Source organism: Siniperca chuatsi, linkage group LG15 (genome assembly GCF_020085105.1).
Source record: "Siniperca chuatsi isolate FFG_IHB_CAS linkage group LG15, ASM2008510v1, whole genome shotgun sequence".
Classification (NCBI taxonomy): Eukaryota; Metazoa; Chordata; class Actinopteri; order Centrarchiformes; family Sinipercidae; genus Siniperca; species Siniperca chuatsi.
In genome coordinates, this window is record NC_058056.1 from 3,534,752 (window position 1) to 3,555,546 (window position 20,795).

Genomic DNA, 20,795 nt, shown 5'->3' on the forward strand with positions numbered 1-20,795 from the left:
GGAAGGTTAGATATAGGTCTATAGTTGGCTAGTTGCTACAGTGCTGAAAAGAAACCTGGGGTTGTTTTTGTTTTCCTCTATTAATGATGAGTAGTAAGCTGCTCTGGCATTACGGAGGGTCTTCCTGATTTAAGACTATCTTGCCAGACTAAACGAGATTCTTCCAGGTTGTTGGAACACTATTTACTTTCATGTTTTCAATATGTTTGCTTTAATTTGCGGGTTTGGAGGTTATACCATGGAGCTAACCTTCTTTGTTTTATTATCTTCTTTTTAGAGGGGCGATAGAATCGAGTGTTGTTCGCAGTGAGCCTGCAGCACTATCAACAAGATGGTCAATTTGGGAGGGGCTGCGATTTGCATAGGAGTCCTGTTATATAGAGACATAACATTGAATTAAATGCAGAAGAGACCACTTCCCTGTATTTAGCCACAGCACTATCCAATAGACATCTAGAGTTTTTGCCTAATGGCGTGTGGTCCAGTAATAGCAGTTCAAAAGTTATTAAATAATGGTCTGATATTGAAGGATTCTGTGGAAAGACTATTAAATGTTCAATTTCAATGCTGTATACCAGAACAAGGTCGAGGGTATGGTTAAAACAGTGAGTGGTTTCATGTACACTCTGACAAAAGCCAATCGAATGTAATAATGAGATAAACGCAGTACTAAGGCTATCATTTTCAAAGTACTGCAACGTACTTTTCATACTGCAATCATGCAATCAACCCAGCAAGGAAGTGTAGCCCAGGTAGTCTGAGCAGTCATTTTAAAAAACAAAGTCACCAGACACATATGACATTGTTAGAATAACTATTCCAAAGAATACGAAGAAGTTACACATAATCCAGCTGAAAGTAACACAGCTGCAGCCGCCAAATGCAGGAAGGACATCTGCAAAAAAATCACAGACTGTGTGAATGCTTAAATTAATTAATAGGCTTATAATATCACTGCCCCATTGTTAGGGAATGAGATCTGACTATAATTGCATGTATAATAATTCTGATAAAGTTTATTTGTGTAGCACTTATCAAAACCAGCGTTACAAAGTGCTTTACACATAAAACGCAACAATAAAATACACAGTAATGTATAAATAAACAGACAGACATAGGGAATAAAAGAGGAATAAAACAATAGTTGATTAAAAACCATAAATAAAACAAAGACAATGGGTGGATTAAAACTTAAAATAGAGCAGAGACTTTATTGCAGTGTCAAGAATAAAGTATAATGTAACTAAATTGTTAAGAATTATAATAACCTAAAAACTGTAAGAAAAAAAAAATAGAAAGGTAGGATGATTTGTGTATTCCATTAAATTAATGTGTTGCTTAGATGTATTCTTATGGCGTGTATGATCATTTTAGCCTTATTCTATGAGCTGCAACCTGAGTGGTGGGAGCAAATAAGAGATAAATATAAAAACATAATTCAAAGTGGTAGGTATGCTTACTGTCATATCTTATAAGTACAAGTACAAGGCTTTAGTGCTTCCGTCTCAGACTGTCGTAGGATGATATTGGGATACTAAAGCACAAGGGTTTTGTAGGTCTCTGAACACGCTCGCCCTCCTAAGAGATCCTCACACAATCTGCGCACCAAGCTTTTATTTTTTTAATTCTTTTTTATCCCGCACACCAAGCTCCACAGGATCTTCTATCAATGGTGATGCTATTTTCCAAGAGAATTGATTGGTCAGTAGCAAATATAGGTGGTGCCTAGTTGCGAAGGGCAGTGGCCTAGTTGGGAAGGGCAAAGCTTTGACCCGAGATCCCGGTGGAAGACAACGTGAGATCTCAGCTGAATCTAAACACTAGATTCCTATTGGACGAGACACGCAATCTTTTTTTCCTTTCGGCTGTTCCCTTTCAGGGGTCGCCACAGCGAATCATGTGCCTCCATCTAACCCTGTCCTCTGCATCCTCTTCACTCACACCAATTAACTTCATGTCCTCTCTTACTACATCCATAAATCTCCTCTTTGGTCTTCCTCTAGACCTCCTGCCTGGCAGCTCCAACCTCAGCATCCTTCTGCCAATATATTCACAGTCTCTCCTCTGAACATGTCCAAACCACCTCAATCTGGCCTCTCTGACTTTATCTCCAAAACATCTAACATGAGCTGTCCCTCTGATGTACTCTTTCCTGATCCCGTTAATCCTTGTCACTCCGAAAGAGAACCTCAACATCTTAAGCTCTGCTACCTCCAGCTCTGCCTCTTGTCTTTTCTTCAGTGCCACTGTCTCTAAGCTGTATAACATCGCTGGTCTCACCACCGTCTTGAACACCTTTCCTTTCATTCTTGCTGATACTCTTTTATCACACAACACACCTGACACTTTTCTCCACCCATTCCAACCTGCTTGCACTTGCCTCTTCACCTCTTTTCCACAGTCTCCATTGCTCTGAACCGTTGACCCTAAGTACTTAAAGTCCTGCACCTTCTTCACTTCTGCTCCCTGTAACCTCACCGTTCCACCTGGGTCCCTCTCATTGACACACATGTATTTTGTCTTACTCCGGCTAAGCTTCATTCCTCTGTTTTCCAGAGCAGACCTCCATCTCTCTAGATTTTCCTCCACCTGCTCCCTGCTCTCACTACAAATCACAATGTCATAACATCATAGTCCATGGAGCTTCCTGTCTAACCTCATCTGTCAGCCTGTCCATCACCAGAGCAAACAAGAAGGGGCTCAGAGCCAATCCTTGATGCAGACCCACCTCCACCTTGAACTCCTCTGTCACACCTACAGCACACCTCACCACGGTCTTACAGCTCTCATACATGTCCTGCACCACTCTAACATACTTCTCTGCCACTCCAGACTTTCTCATACAATACCACAGCTCCTCTCTCGGCACCCTGTCATACGCTTTCTCTAAATCTACGAAGACACAATGCAACTCCCTATGACCTTCTCTGTACTTCTCCATCAACATCCTCAAAGCAAATACGGCATCTGTTGTACTCTTTCTAGGCATGAAACTGCTGCTCACAAATGCTCACCTCTGCCCTTAGCCTAGCTTCCACTACTCTTTCCCACAACTTCATTGTATGGCTCATCAGCTTTATTCCTCTGTAGTTGCCATAGCTCTGCACATCTCCCTTGTTCTTAAAAATTGGCACCAGTACACTTCTCCTCCATTCCTCAGGCATCCTCTCACTCTCCAAGATCTTGTTAAACAAACTAGTCAGAAACTCTACTGCCACCTCTCCTAGACACTTCCATACCTCCACAGGTATGTCATCAGGACCAACTGCCTTTCCACTCTTCATCCTCTTCAACGTCCTCCTCACTTCACTCTTGCTAATCTTTGCTACTTCCTGCTCCACATCAGTCACCTCTTCTACTCTTCGTTCCCTTTCATTTTCCTCATTCATCAACTCTTCAAAGTACTCCTTCCATCTTCCCATCACACTCCTGGCACCTGTCAATACATTTCCATCCTTATCTTTAATCACCCTAACCTGCTGCACTTCCTTCCCATCTCTATCTCTTTGTCTGGCCAACCTGTACAAATCCACCTCTCCCTCTTTAGTGTCCAACCTAGCATACAAGTCCTCATATGCTCTTTGTTTGGCCTTTGCCACCTCTACCTTCACCTTACGCTGCATCTCCCTGTACTCCTGTCTACTCTCTTCAGTCCTCTCAGTGTCCCACTTTTTCTTAGCTAACCTCTTTCTCTGTATACACTCCTGCACTTCCTCGTTCCACCACCAAGTCTCCTTGTCCGCTTTCCTATACAGCGCATGAAATCCCAGTGCACAGCTATGACATCATCACCTCTTCAAAGCCTAGTGCCACACACTGCTCAATGTCTTTTCCACTGTAATCCCTTTACTACAGGAAGGCATATCACTTGACCTTTAATTTTCCTAGGAAAGTCTTAACACGCTGGAAGAGCAACAGACTTAGCTTTGTGGTACCACAAAGCAAAGTCTGTGATCAAAAGTGTGTTCAGCTACCTAGCTGAAGAGAGAGGTCTGGAGTGGCATGAAGAGCATAACTGGCTTCAGACCGACTGGCAACAGAGGAGTTGAAAGCAGCGTGGACAGGGCCAACGAACTTAATCTGTTCTTTAACAGATTCGACACACCGGCTCCTGCTCATCCCCCCTCTAACTCAGCTGCTGTCGGCCCTCAAGCTCCTCTGAGTACTCTGCTTCCCCCTCCCCATCAGGCTAACGGCCCTCTTCACACTAATGACTCCCCCCCCTCCCCCACCTGTAACCTCTGCTGTGTGCCTGACTGCTGACCAGGTGAGAGGACAGCTGATGAAACTCCACTCAAACAAGGCTGTAGGCCCCGATGGAGTTAGCCCCGGGGTGCTAAAAGCCTGTGCCCCCCAGCTATGTGGAGTCCTTCAACATGTCTTCAACCTGAGCCCGAGTCTTCAAAGGGTCCCTGTTCTGTGGAAGACATCTTGCCTCATTCCTGTGCCGAAGACGCCGCGTCCCATTGGCTCCAAGGACTACAGACAGGCACTGACCTCCCACATAATGAAGACCCTGGAGAGACTAGTGCTGGAACAGCTGCGGCCCATGGTCAGACCCCTCTTAGACCCCCTTCAGTTCGCCTACCAGCCCCGGCTGGGTGTTGAGGATGCCATCATCTTCCTGCTTAACCGTATCCACACCCACCTGGACAAGCCGGCAAGCACGGTGAGGATCATGTTTTTTGACTACAGGACTGTGGTGGGGAACTTTGTCTCATGGTGTGAGCAGAACCATCTGCAGCTCAATGCAACAAAATCTAAGGAGCTGGTTGTGGATCTACGGAGGGCCAAGGCACCAGTGACCCCGGTTTCCATCCAGGGGGTCAGTGTGGACATGGTAGAGGAATTCAAGTACCTGGGAATACATATGGACAATAAACTGGACTGGGCTAAGAACACTCAAGCTCTGTACAGGAAGGGCTAGAACCACCTCTATTTTCTGAAGAGGCTGAGGTCCTTCAACATCTGCCGGACAATGCTGAAGATGTTTTATGAGTCTGTGGTGGCCAGTGTTGTCCTGTATGCTGTTACATGCTGGGGCAGCAGGTTAAGGGTAGCGGACGCCAACAGAAGCGGAAGACTCATCCCCCCAAAAAGCACCACACAGGAAGTCATTCCTGCCTGTGGCCATCAAACTCTTTAATTCCTCCCTCTAAGTGTTAGTCTGTACGACCCTAAGTCACTAAACTGGACATTGATCATTACATCTCTGCCATACTTGAAATAATTGTGCAATATTCCGATTCTGATTCTGAAGTGCACAGGCTGGTTATATGGTAAATCCATAACACATAGTTCGTTTAATGAAATCATCCATGACAACCTCCACCATTGCACATTCTGCTAATGATCAGCCCTTTTCTTTTTATTCTGTACCTGTCCTTGTCTCTTACTCCACCCTCAGAACCAATCGGCATGCAAGGGATCTTAAATGGGGTGTTTACAATACAACGCTGACAATGATCTGGATTTTTGTATCTTTTTCATTCCACTTTTGACCAAACAAACCAATCCATTTGTCCATTTGTAACAGCATTATCACTTTTACTCAGTAGTTATCTGTCGTCTGTCCATCCGTCCTTCCAAGACTTCCTTAGCAATCTGTCTCAGTCACTGTTTTTGCTCAGTTTTCATCCCTTTATTTAAATGCATATGAAATAGCTACTAAATGTCTTAGCTAGGCATGTATCTCTTGTTAGAGGAGAGTGTCAGTTTTCCAGGGATATAAGAACCATGTTGATGGAACATTGTGAGCCTTAGTTTTAGTATATACAATATATATATATATATATATATATAGGGCTGGACTAGGACAAAAAAATCGGCCCTAGCATGCCGCCTAGATCATCATGTGATGTCGGTCGAACATCACCCACCAGTACACCATCCTTGCAGTCCCCTTAAATATGCGTACTGTACTATTCTATTATATTATTTTTATACTATTAGTAAGTGCCATGGACAAGTGGACCAGTGTACTCACTTGCTCTTGACTCACCTTGGTGATCAGAGGTGGCTGTGGAGTACACAATATTCATACTCAAGTAGATGTCAAAGAAAAAGCTCTGCTAGAAGTCGAAGTATCGTTCCAAATTTTTTAATAAAATTTAAGTACAAGTAACAGATGTAACATATTATATTGCCTTGTTGCGCATCTTTATCAAGGGAATCCTTAGCCTAATAATTTTAATGTTATGATACGATATGGACTTAGGTTACTCACTGCTTAGCCAACACTATCGCTAGCTAGTTAACATCAGAATAGTCTGCCCGAAGTTGCGAAAGCATTAGGGAACTATGCTAGGCTACACAAACAATGCTAAAGAGCTTATGCTACGCTATTTGGCATTGACTGACTGAGTGATCACCAGCAGTAGCTGACAATCTCACTTTATAATCAGCTTTACAATTATGTGATCTTCTTATTATAACCGTCATTAATTGAATTAGTCATCATTCATAATTGTCATCATGGCATGGCACACACACTACCTCCCTGAGAGTCCCTGTTTCCCTGCATGCTACTCCCTGCTTACCGCTTCTTACTGTCAACTACACTCTCCTCATTTCTTGGCTTCCCTGTCACACCTGCTCCACTTCCTGTTCCTCTGCCACCTGGCAGTGGCCATGGCCAGCCACCTCTCCTCCTTCCACCTGTTGCTGCATAATGGCAAGTACTGCTGTCGCTGTAGATGTTGAAGCTACTGCTGCCGCCACTGTGTTATGGGTCTACATTCTTCATTTTTTCGGCCTGCAGAGGTAGATAGTAACTGTGTGTTACACCCCTAATACATACAACAAATTAAAAACACATGCATTGTGTTTTGTATTACAATTTCTACTGCATTCTGTACCACTATAGTACCTGATTTGTGAGTGTTATGGGTTACTATGAGGAAAACAGAGCACCCATCCAACTACAGTACACTACTTTGTGCTTCTATTTGTAAATGTTATGTTTGTTGACTTTATCAAGTGTAAAACTTGTTTGCAGTATTGACATTTTACAAGTCATTGTAAAGAATCATTGGTCATACTGTGATGTAGCATGTGTTGCAGCTGTCAGATTATTCAACTCAGAAAAGTGGAAGTTGTGACAGTGACTGGAAAACATACTTATTTATCATATGGGCTGTCTTAACTTTATGATGGGATGAAAATGTGGAGGAGCAACAGTAGTTCCAGTGGATTTTTGGAGTAGGTGGTTGTGCTGAGCACAGGGCTGCATCAGGAACAGTTGAAGAGTTCAGGCTGATGTGGTGGCAGGAGCCACTGAAGGGCAGATGAAGGAGGCAGCTCCAGCTCTCTAAGGAGTAGTGGAAAGAAGTGGAGCAACCAGGCCGGTGACTGTTCTCACTGCTTAACGTTACACAACATAATCCACCTCAGCAGTCTGTGCTGCAGCTGGAACAAGTTATTTTTGAAAAGAAGGTACAGACTGCATGGAAAGCTGCAGCACTCTGTCTCTGACAGCCCAGACTGTGAATCATGGCGCACAACTCAACTGTGCACAGACATTCTTTCTCTCTCACACACAAGTACCCTACTATTCAGGCACTGCCACACAGCAACACTAACACACACATAGTTTTCAGTCAGTGGGAGCGACCAAAACAATCAGGGGCCATATTCACATACATTCATGTAACTGACTCTCAGAGAGCAGAAGTGACTCTAGCTGACTGCTGCTTACCTGATAAACCCATGACGAATGAAATGTTCCTCCAAGGCTTATTTTTCATATTGATATTGTGGTAGCCTGTGGATGTCATCTGGTACAGACACAAGCAGTATTCATTTCTCCTTCATTGCTGTCCTTGTTGTCCTTGTTCAGCCCCTCCTCCACTATGATTGGACAGCTGGGTAAAAAGTGACAGTGACGAGTGCAGCGTTTTACCCAAAGATTAGTTTTTCAACTCTCGCCAACCAGAAAAAAACAGTAAACGTGCAGGGCTCAGCATCTTGTCACACTGCTGGTGTGTGTAGCGAAGTGTAAACATGCGGTGCTCCCATTGCAAACAATTAAAAAATATGCTGGCCTCAGGAAAAAACGCTTTGGTGGACATAGCCCCTAAGAATGAAATCCTCGCTAGATCAGTTTTGAAATGAATATCATTCCGGACCTTAATGAAAGCAGTCTCAGTGCTGTGGTAGGGCCAAAATCCAGATTAAAATTTCTCAAAGCTACTGGATTGCTGATACACAACTTTAGCAATAATTTTACTTACAAAAGGAAGGTTTGATGTCGGCCTGTAGTTGCTAATCGCATATGTCACAATCTGAACATCAAAAACTCTGAGTACAGTGATATAAGAAAGAAGAACACACAGGGAATTGCACAGGGCATAAAAGATCCATGAGTCATCAGCCCGTTCATGTTAATGTGCTAATCTTCCTCTCACCATGTGTCATTCCCGCAGGACTACACCATCACCATGTACTTCCAGCAGTCCTGGAGAGACAAGCGTCTCTCATACACAGGCATTCCGCTCAACCTCACTCTGGACAACCGGGTGGCAGACCAGCTATGGGTCCCTGACACCTACTTCATTAATGACAAGAAGTCCTTCGTACACGGGGTGACAGTGAAGAACCGGATGATTAGACTGCACCCTGATGGAACCGTGCTCTATGGTCTCAGGTGGGAGCTGTTTCCACTCTTCACTTTATAGCCCTTTTCAACTGCAGAGACTTATTAACCTGTAACTTGGGGCTTCCCAACATTGGTAGGCTTTGGTATGCGGTTCCTTCTTGTATTTCCACTGTATTTACAAACTGGGACCTTGTGGATATACACCATTAAAAAGGGCAAAAGCGGGACAGACCACCTCATTTTTATGCGCTATTTGGTGTCATGACTTATATCAAAGTTCAGACAAAGGGAGAACACACAAAAGGCTGGAGGTCAAAAATGAAACTATTTATTAAATAAAGCTATTTACAAAACAAACCATGAGATGTGAACAATCAGTCACATCAGTAATGTATGCGAGTGTCAGGGTGAGTGGAAAATAGTGTTTGAAGTTGCTGCGTGCTAAAAGAAAAAAACAGGAAACCATGAGGGAGCTGAGAAAGACCAAGGCAGCTTGAACTGACCAGCTTTGTAGGCTTGCCAGCTAACAACCCACATTCTGCTAGTCCACTTCCTGCAAGGAAGCTCCTTGCCTGGCCTGCAAGGAGCAGGCCAGGCAGAGTAGATACAGGAGGGGGGAAACATCACATTTTAAATGTGGCCAAAAGAAATGAGGAAGGATGCGAGCATATGTTTTCTCAATGCTCTCAATGCTCAAATTACTTGCCATATCATCATGCAAGGTTTTCAACACTGTCTTTCTGAACTTAGAGGGTACAACTATCTGAACAGGTTCACCCAGTAAGTTTTCACAATGAGGAACCTATTTTCTCACGAGAAAATCATTTTGTACAAAATTACCTTGCGAAGCATTGAGAAGCAAGGTCCTGAAGAGGAGAAACTTGTTCAAGCAGCCCTTTTAAAGAAGGATGTGACTTTTGTTACTTCACCAAATCATTGTGTAAAATGGACTGCAATGGGACATGTATGAGGAAAGCAGTTGACTTTGTTTCAGTCTTTTTCTGATTAACCTCAAGTTGCATGGCTCAAGACGTGCTACTGAACAAGCAAGGGGACACTTCAGACTGGCACATTTTCAGATAGCTTTGAGGATGACTTGACAGGAAGTAGTTTAGCCATGTTACACACATTGATCATGTCCATCCCCTCAACTGGAAACTCAGGGCGAACACTAACTGCTACTTTACCAGATACCAAACCTGAAACCAGCTTTATTTTGTGAAGCAGAACAAAGAGGGGAAACAAACCTAACCCCTTGGACAACAATTTCAGTAACACAGGAAAAAAGCTAAATTGACCCACGCACAAGGGAGTCTAATGAGCCGGTATCTCACAAAATCATCACTGCAACTTTTTTATCTGACCCTGAAGTGACACAAACCCTTCAGAGATGAATGCCGAATAGTCAGACTTCTTGCTGACAGTTTTGTACTGCAGCTCAACCCCAGGAACTGCACAAACTGAGTAGCAACCAAAGCACTAGACTTTACTTGGCTGAAGCTAGACCTGAATTTTGCTTTGAGTGCGGGGCACTCAAATGCCCTTGGTGTTGGCAGTAATTACAAGTACTGTTAGAATCAGGTTTCTTCCAAGTATGACCTTCAACCCTGGGAGAACATGACTCTAAACTTGCCTCATTAGAGTATGCAGGAGGATAGGACTGATGACCGCAGTCAGCTCGGGTGCTTTTCTGTGTGCTAATTTATGCTTCCTTGCGTCCTCTCCTCCCTTGACCTGGAAATCTTTCCCCCTCCACCATCATGGAGGATCTTTTTAACCCTTAAATGCACCTAAAGGTGACAAGGAGCGAGAAGAGAGGAGGCTTCTGGAGGAGCTTAGAGCAAGGAAGCACAAGTGTATCCTACATGTAAGTCTTTTATCAAGTGGTGTATAAATGCTGCACCTCCACATTTGTACATATAAGATAAAATAATAGAACAGTTACATGTTGAGATGCAATATAATGTGCCGTCACTTTCTGTGTGATAAATCTAACACTTTAGAATATATATGGGATAATTTAATAGCAAAGTGTTGTGGTATCACACAAAGCAGCAGCTTGTTTTTTATTTTACAATACAATCGACATATACACATTCTTACGCAGCTATGTGGTGTATTATGGTGCAGATAACAATAATGCAAGTAAATATATAGCCTAAGTAATCATAAATAACACTGATCCGTACATAAATTTATACTGTAAGGAATATTAGATGATTAAAATCAACAACAGTAATAATGCTACTAACAATCGGCTATGTTAAACAATTTACATATCTAAATGAATAAAGGATTCTCGTATATGTTGTAGGCCTATAAAGGTCTCTGTAGTGAGAACAATGGGGTAAATGTCTCCCTGATATTCACAAACACTCTGCAGCACTGTTTATGACCCTCTGAAATCTCCAATGGGGGTTCTGAATAAAATCCTTTGCTGACCTCTCCATAAGCTGGACGGATTCCTAACCTTGTTTCAACAGTAACGGTGTCAATATTCTTGCCAGACAAGAACTTTACAGCCCGGAGGAAATATCTTGTCACGCTAATGGAGCAACAGAAAATTTTCAAGACAATAAATTGAATTCAATTAGTAGTCGTAATATTAATATTAATAAAGTAATAATAATATGAATGGTAGTGTCAGGAATAATATTGATAATAATAGTAATAAGACTAATAATAACAATTTGTGGTAGCAGTTGTTAGCAGTACCAGACTCTGCAGCTCCAGAGGCAGAAATACCTGCTGAAATCGACAGAAGGAGAGAGGAGAGAGACGAGAAAGCACAAAACTACGGGAGAGAGAGCATGTCAAGTTAGTCACATGCATTAATGGGATAAAAATGCATACAGATGGAGAGGGAGAGGAGGTGCATCATGGGAAGTCTCCTGGCAGTCCAGGCCTATAGCAGCATAACTAAGGGATGGTTCAGGACTCACCCAAGCCAGCCCTAACTGTAAGCTTTATCAATGAGGAAAGTCTTAAGCCTACTCTTAAATGTGGGATGGTGTCTGCCTCTCAAACCCAAACTGGGACCTGATTCCACAGGAGAGGAGCTTAATAACTGAAAGCTCTGGCACCCATTCTACTTTTGGAGACTCTAGGAACCACAAGTAACCCTGCATTCTGGGAGCGAACAGCTCTTACTACCCCATTAGTGTTCTAATGGGGTAGTAAGAGCTGTTTAAGATGCAATGGTGCCTGACCATAAAGAGCTTTGTAGGTGAGTAGGATTTTAAATAAAAGCCGCTAGGGTCAACTTTGACAGTACATGTTTTGATGACTGTCACGAAATGGGCTTGGGTAATAAAATGGGTCATGGTTGTGAGATCGAAAGGACGGGTGGTTATGTTATACTGTAGTGAAGGTAGAGGAAACTCTTCCAAACTTCCAAGTAAGATGAGACGGTTGAGGGTGATATGCTGTTAAAGAAATCCCCCGGAAGGGCCGAGCCTCTGTACTTCTGAAATGGGAAACAGGAAAGAGTCAGCGATGGCACTGGAATCGGGAACACGAGCTGCGTGGAGAAAATATAGGTGTGTTAACGGAGTGCCATGTTAGGCATGCATGGACGGCATGATAGATGGGGCATTGTTGATTATGTCTACATCTGTGAGGTTGTCGAAGTATACAAGAAAGGGCTTTGCAGGACCGTTCATAGCCCCACAGAATATCTGTGGCTATTATGGGGTACATTTCAAAGAGAGTGGAGGAAGCTACCTGGTATTCACTTGCAAGCTCCAGGGCCCATTCAACTGCGAACCATCTTCCATTGTGATAACACCCAAACCCGATAGAAGGAGTAGTGTCAGTGTACAGATGGATGTTGTGTGGTCAATAAGGCTCGCCCCTGGAGAGTGATATGAAGGCAAAGTTGAGGTGACCTGGGGGGGAGAGAAGTTGGCATTTGGTGCAGCATGGGTCGAGGAGGAAATTTGCTTAGTGTGGGCAGGAATAGAGCAGGAAGAGGCTGGGTGAGAAGGGGCACCACATGTGGAGCAAGGTAGGGCTGCACGGCATGTGTCCGCATTGGCCTGCTGAAGACGGGCTGCAGCTTTGAAGACAGAGTGGATGTGATATGGTAGAAACTATTGCCTCCAAAATGGAAGGCCAGATTAAGGATGATGGCCATGTAATTGTCCATTTCCTGCCGGCGGGTGGGAAATTGTGAACTACGTCTCTGAAGATATAGAAAACATAAGCAAACTCTGTGGGTGTTCTCCCTTTTGAGCAGAGGTGCTCTTTATGTCCTTCAGGGAATGTGTTGGTAGGTGGTTGTATTGAATTATTGTGTTGGTTGCTCCATCTGAAGGTGAGTGTGTAAGATAAGATGAGAGGTATTTGCTCGTGACTCCCCTTATTCATTGTTGCTGGCCTTTGTGCCAATGTCTTGAGCTGAAGGATATGGTGAACTGTCCCTTTAACCGGGGCTTTGCGTTGATGCTCGACAACTGCAACTAAAGTTGGTGTTATTGGCCGTGTTACTATTATTGTCATTATTATTCCTATGACTATAATCCCTTTTATTATTACTTTATTAATATTAATATTACCACTACATATTATTTTAAAATTCTAGGTGGAATTTGCATTGTGCTTCCGTCTCTCTCTCTCTCTCTCTTTCTCTCTCTGCGGATGGCCGCCCACCTTTGAGTCTGGTTCTGCTTGAGGTCCTTGCTTGCTCATGGTGGGATTTGCAGGGTCTCTGTTAATAATATTATAAAGAGTACGGTCTAGACCTGCTCTATAGGAAAAGTGCAATGATATAACTTCTGTTATGAATTGGCGCTATATAAATAAAATTGACGGAACTATGGGCAAACTGCACTTTGCCAGTCCACTTCCTGCTAGGGGAGGAGAAAACACAAACAGGTTAGGCAGAATAGATACAGGAGGGGTTGTCACATAGGTGAGAAAATTAAACAAATTAACTAACTAATTTAACTCACTTATCTAACTCACATTGCATTTCCTAAACCTGCTTCACAATAAAAGCCTCCCGCTGGTTTGCCAATAAAAAACTTTTAATGTAAAGCAGCAGCAGGAAATGTTTGGTTTACATTAGCAGTAACCTAACACAGCTCAAACAAAGTGCTAACTGCAGGGAAATGATCAGTAAACCGTAAAAAAAAAGGTTGATATTTATATTTTAAGTACAAACAGGAACGTGGGACTGAAACTTCAGTTAGAGGCAACAAAACTGAGAGCTGAACACAGAGAAACTTAAAAAACCCCGCATGTTCATGGCTTGGTGCAGCTCGATTAAAGTGGGCTATTCCTGGCTCAATTAAAAGCGGCCTTATGTTTCAGCTAGGATCTGGTAAAGCAGGTGAGGTCACAGAAGTGAAAGAAGTTTGCAGATCCTTTACTTAAGTAAAAGTACTTTCTGCAGAAAAATGTTCCCTGTGACTGATATAATATTATATGTGACATTAGATTTTTAATACTGATGTATCAATTTGTAAGCAGAATTTTACTGTTGTAGCTGTTCAAGGTGGAGCTAGTTTTAACTACCTTAGATACAGTCAGGTAGCTTTGTCCAGTGGTTTCCAACCTTGGGGTCAGGCCCCTCCTAAGTTGATGATTAGTGGGAGAGAGAAGAAGAAAAAACAAAGTTCTGATACATAAAGCTGTTTACATTTTTGGACTTTTCTCTAATGTTTTCCTTTTTTGTGAAATAATAGATTCCTCTTTTGGCCTTGAACAGTTATTGAAATTAAACAATTAAGAAATTTTGAGGGAAAATGTCTCTTTGGTGAACGGCTAACAACTCATGACAAAGGAGCTTCAACCATACATTGATTTTTATATGGGTCACAAGCCAAATGGTTGGGGACAACTGGTTTAATCTTAACAATATGTTGTATTTTATGAGCTTATTATAGAGTATGCTTTTTATCTTTATCTATAAAGTAACTAATAATTATATCTCTCAAATAAAAAATGTACAGTAAAAACTACAATATTTCCCTCTGAAATATAGTCAAGTAATATAAAATGGATATATCAAGTAAAGTAAATAAAGTATCTCGAAATTATCCTTAAGTTCAGTTCTTGAGTAAATCTATTTTCCACCACTGCTGAGTGATACCTATGCTGTAAGGTAGTGGTACCCAAAGAGTAACCCACACCATGATATTTTACTAAACCTAACCAAGTAGTTTTGCTGCCTAAACCTAACCAAACTGCTACCATCACAACATTAACCACGTGTTTAACGTCATGTGACTTATTTTACATACATGAGGTCCGTTACGCCTGTCGCTGGTACTCTCCACCGGTCATTCCAGGGAACGGTCATATATGTTGTTTTGGGAGTCATTGGCAATCGACCTATTCTGTCCTTAAGGTATGAGGATGTGTTGCTTCCATCAGAGTGTGTTGTGTTCTGTGTCTTCTCTAGAGCTCTGAGGGAGAACCAGCTGGTAAATCATTTATGAAGTCTCTCCTGGTGCAGTGTACACACAGCCATGCCCTCTGCAGCAAAGCCCAGCTATGATGAAGTGAGCTTCGTGGAGATAACTGAGGAAACAGTGGGCAGGTCACTGTCAATAATTCAGTCCTGAGTTCAAAGGCATTCTGTGTTTCAGGGGGAGAGGGATGATGACTTGACAGTTTTCAGCTGAGACATTTTTTTTTAGCTTTGAGGCAAAGCTGCACATTTTAATAAGGTGCTTTGGCATACATCAAGGACTGTCCTGGATCAGCATCTAATTCTGACATTTCAAATAACTGTAACATACAGTGGGCGTCACAGTGTTTCAGTGTTTATAGTGTCACTGACCATTTCAGTTGTTGGGTGTGATTTTATGTGGACTTTCCATGTTCTCCTCATGTTCTCTTTGGTTTTCCCCCACAGACCAAAGATGGGTGTTAAAGCTGAGAGGGGTCTGCACAAGCCCCAAAACTAAAATTAAGTAACCCCTATGAGAGATAGAAATTTAGGGGGTCCTGTGATATTTCAATTATCAAAATGAGAATTGCCACTAAAATTTGTTTTTGTTGTGGGTCTGGCTCTAGGTATTTTATAAAGGTTTTCTTACCATTGCAAGATTTAGAATTTTTGAAAATTTACCATTTTACATTTTATTACTAGCATTATTATTATTCAGGTTAGTTTTATGGAAATAAGGAATATAAATACTATCAGTGATCATAATAATTAAAGGAGGACATAGGATACATTTCAATACACCACTTTTTTCTCCATTTGGTTCATAAAAATAATCTAATCTATAATCGACTTAAATTAAAAGGTTTTCTGTATCATAAATTGTATTCCAAGCATTAGATATGTATTCTGTAAATTCAAAAACACTATTAAAAGGAATTAAAGCTCCATCCTGAGGTCTAATCACATCTGAATCTGGAACTTGAACTTTTTTAAGCAACTTTGATGCAAATTATGAGAATAGTAGAGAAAAAAATGTGTATTCATCAAGCTCATGCAAATCCTGTCATATTTCATATGTCATATACTGTATATATCTTTTCAATATGTAATGAAGATATACCACATCTTATCTGTCTGCAGAGTAATCTTTTACTTTAAAACAAAGTATACTCAGCATATTTTCCCATTTATAATCTTTCTGAAATAAACAATATGCTTGGCTTTTTGGCCAGATCTCCTCTGCCCATTTTTGTGTGCCTTTACCCCTGACATGGTACTGCCACTTTTAGTTTTTCCTATGATACATGAAATATTTCAGATGCCCATTTGCCTCCAGTGGAAGAATTGTAATGAAATATGTATAGTAACCATTTTGGCTGGTAAATCCAGTCGCCTGTTCCATAAGATCACCATGCTGGCCCTCAGTCTAATCTCACAGGTGATACTAAAATCACCATTAATGTATTATAATGTATTATTTCTGAACTCACCCCGTGCCCAAGTGCGCCACTGGTGCGCCAAGGGAGAGTGGCCACGAAGAAATGAAAACTGCGTTTGGCACACTCCCGCTGCACTGGACATTTGACTATGATCTGGCCACGCTGCTGGGTTTACGAAAATAGAACCCTCTGTGTCATCTTGTGTGTACAGAGCAGCAACTAATCCACTATTGGCTTGTGGAGGAAAGGATATAAAACTGACCTTCCGATTGGTGGACAGCCTGCTCTACTACTAAGCCATAGGCTCCCCTCAATGCTTTCCATCTAGATAATCACTGTTCTGTTTTAAAGTTATGTACGCCTATGAGGAGTATGTGTCAGTTGTAAACGAGTCGGCTCTCCCATCTGAGAACCAATGTCTTTTTTCTTTCTTTTTGTAAATTTATATTCTGTCTGACATGATTGGCCGATTGGGCTGGGAAAGACTGGATAATGTGGCTGAGCACGCTTCATTCTCGGAGGAGATGTCCCAGTAGAAGGCATGTGGGCACTGTCGTCATCTGTAAGTTCACATAGTGGAGTGAAGAACTTTGACAGTGGGAGGACACTGTCCACCTCTGATGATTCAAACAGAGGCAGTGACTGTCTCTTTTTTCCTTTGACTACTGATGCCCAAGATGAAATAAATGGAGACTTTGTACTGGGGAGACCAACCTTTTCTCCGCTGTCATCAACAAGCGGGTTGATGTCCAGGTCAACAGGATCCAGTCCGACCAAGCAGGGGGGCATTTTAGCCTGCTGGTCAAGTAGTTCGCTGATCAGGCCCTCAATGTCCAGGAGCTCTGCACTGAGCCTAGACAACTCAGGATCTGTCCCCATGACTGCGGGACACACTCTCTGAAGTAGATAACCCACGACTGCGTTTCAAACACTGATGATACTGGTGATATCTCAATCATTATTATTTAACGTCAGAAGGGTGATCAATGATTGATCTATAGCACTTATATTGAAACAAACTTTACAAAGTGCTTCACAATTCAGGATGAAATTAAAAGATCATTAATACAGAGAAATGATGGCTTAAATATAAGTAAAAAGAATTATAAAATTCATCACAAATAATCTAAAATGATGTTTATAAATGCACCTTTGATTTGACATTTTACACAATGCTGTGTAGGCAGCAAAGATAATACAATCAGTGAAATTGGCAACCAACCTAAACAATGTTTTTCCAGAAGATTACATTTCTCACTTTATATTTAATCACCACCTTATCATATCACCCATAGCTATCTCTAGAAAACTGTGTGTATGCTTGGTCTTAAGTATGCGTGAGGTGCACATATTCTCATATTCGCACATTCTTCTTTTAAAATTACCAGTTTATGTGTGCATGGTTTTTGTATCATTTCTGGCTCCAGATCATTTTAAGTTTGGTTGCTACATACAGCCGTTTATGTAGCATTTCTGGCTGAAATATTTGTTTAAATTGGAATAGAGCACATTGTTGTTGTCTTGTCATAAAATATGGCAGTTGCTAATTCTACTTCCTCTAATGGTGGCTATCGTGGAAAAGGATAAAATATTTAGGTGGAATGGTGCACCCCACTTCAAATATTTCTCTCTTTTCCTTAACTAAAAGTAGCAATACCACAATTTAAAAAGGTCCCATTAAAAGTCAAAGTCATGTATTCAAAATGTTCCTTATTTTTAAGTGAAGTATTATCAGCAAAATGCACTCAAGTATCAAAAGTAAAAATACTATCATTATTATTATTATTATTATTATTATTATTGTTGTTGTTATATCATTATTATTATTATTATTACTGATGCATTAACATGTTAGGGGCTTTTTGTTGAATTTTAACTACTTTAACTGTTAATTAGTTAATTAGTCTCCTCAGTCACATTCCCACTTCCTCAAACCCCTTTCCCTCTTTTCCCCATCACCTGACTGCCTTACCCATCTACACACCTGTTTCCGCTGTCCCTCATCAGCCCTGCAGTTACTTGGCCTACTCCGCCCACTCCTCACCTGCCACTCACCATATATACTGGTTCACTTTCTTTTGTTCTTTGTACATTTGTCTCAGTTACAAAGTTGGTTTTTGCTGTGTGCTTTTGGATTGTTGCCATTGTCTTTGTGTTACCTGTTTCCTAGAACCCGTCACCTATGCCTACCTCATAGATCTGTAAGCCTTGAACTTATTTTTATGAATGAACCATTAATCTGCTCCAGCTCTGCCGGTACTGTCTGCATTTGGGTCCTTTCCCTGTTGCCCTGCTTACCAGCCATGATACCTCACAAAGTAGTTACACAAGATACATGAGGCAGCACACTTAAAAAATAAACACGAAACAACAAGACCCAAAACCATGACACCAGTAGGACCTCCTGTGTATAATGTTACAAGTCTACTTTCCGCTGTGGGCTCCTGTTGTGGTGCCCTCGCGGGTAAGTCTCACCCTGTATCGCTGCCTGCTTACTACACAGTAGCCTTTACACCTTTACACCTGTCACGGCTACTTTTACTGGTCATTCCCCAGCGACCACCACCTGACCGAATAAGTCATGCTTCCACTGGTAGTGGTGGTGACATGCCCCCTCTTCACGACCTGGCTGCCTGAAGTTCATCCCTCGCCCTGTAACCAGTTCTCTAGTTCAGATCTCCAAGCCCCTCCTCCTGCTTCTTTGATTATCGGTGATTCCATCCGGAATCATTCTCAATAGAGAATGACTGCCGGATGGGAGCCGAAACGTCTTGATTCTGAAAACAGTGTCCAGATGATTACGACTTAAACCTTTTCTACGATAGAACACTCCTGGACGAATGAGGGACTACACCATCTTATTCCATAATCAGAAACATTAAATCAAAAACAGCTGTAAAGCATTGCATGCCCGGCGCCAAGGTTCTGGACATTGTTCAACAGATCCCGTCTCTTTTAATTTAACATCCTCACGGCAGAAATATTATCCACTTTAGCACCAACGTTACTGCCTATCAACAGTCCTAAGTATTAAAGCGTGATTTTTAACAGGCTTTTGTTAAATTACTCAAGGACTGCAACAAATCCGTTTATCTCTGGACTGATCCCCTCTCTCCGCACTGACTACAGTCAGTTTGCTCCTCAAACAACTTTTTTAATAGACAAGTTAACAAGTTTTAATAGATCACTTTAATCTTTTCTGGGAGTGTGCAAAATTTTTTAACAATTTCACCCCAGTCGACAGGGCACCTGTGCCCTAGCTGCACATTGTTCATGCTATCTCCACCCCCATACGCACACAAGACAAATTATTCCTGCAGCACACCTGGACACGGACACACCACTGGTCACTGAATGGAACTCTTCCTCATTGCCACTGACATTCACCATCTCGCTCACTCACCTAGGGTCAGTGTTCGTGGTGGTGGCCTAGTGTGTGTGTGTATAGGAAGAGCTTTAAATTTCATCAAGTAGCTTGTGATGAATTTTCAAAGCGTTTCAAAGTTCTACGCCTTGTTTGATAGTCAAAGCCTACACTTGCTTGATTATTCCCACACCAGTGATATGGCCGAACATTTAAATTCCATTTGCTGATCTTCACTAAATATTATTGCTCCTCTTAAGGATAGGTCTACGTCCTCAGCAAGAAAGCAGCCTTGGATAAAAAAACATTAGCAGCTGTAAAAGGGAATGTAGGAAAAGCAGAGCGCAGATGGAAAAAAAAATCCGATCTCCAAGTAAACTACAATATTATGAAGGAGTTACTGTTACACTATAATATTGTTAAGGATGTGAGAACACACTATTTTTCAGAACTTATTTCTATCCATCAACATAACCCTAGATTTTTATTTAAGACTGTCGATCAGCTGGTAAATCCAGCCCCTCCTTGGGCACCAGCTGAAAATTATGCTGATTTTGAACTTATTATACTGATAACGTGGAATAAGTTATCCCAAATGCCACTTACTCTGATGTCCTTCACCCGTAACAAGATAGTTTTATTCCATTACCTTGTCTGAACTTTTAGAAACAGTATCGCATATGAGAGTGTCTTCCAGCCCTCTTGAGAATAATAGTAATACCAACAAAGTTTTTACTAAAAGTAATGCAATCTGTCGGGCACTGTTTGCTTTCTGTTTTTAACAGATTTGTTGGGTCCCTGTAAATAAGAGTACAGTCTAGACCTGCTCTGTAGGAAAAGTGCAGTGAGATAACTTTTGTTATGAATTGGCGCTATATAAATAAAACTGAATTGAACAGTTCCTTGTCTACTGGTTGTGTCCCTGATTATTTTAGAACTGCTTGTGTGAACCCACTGCTAAAAAAAACCTGGGCTGGATCCCTCCCTCCCTCAAAAATA

General features: G+C 41.7%; 1 protein-coding gene across 4 annotated transcripts in view; it reads left to right on the top strand.

Moving 5' to 3' along the window:
* Window positions 1-20,795, top strand: part of gabrb1 (gamma-aminobutyric acid type A receptor subunit beta1) — a 91,004-nt gene that overhangs the window by 11,102 nt on the left and 59,107 nt on the right. For all 4 annotated transcript variants that reach the window (XM_044166377.1, XM_044166376.1, XM_044166378.1 and 1 more), the window contains one exon: window positions 8,424-8,644. In XM_044166377.1, the coding sequence (XP_044022312.1) occupies window positions 8,424-8,644 (221 nt within the window). The remainder of the gene's footprint in view (window positions 1-8,423; window positions 8,645-20,795) is intronic.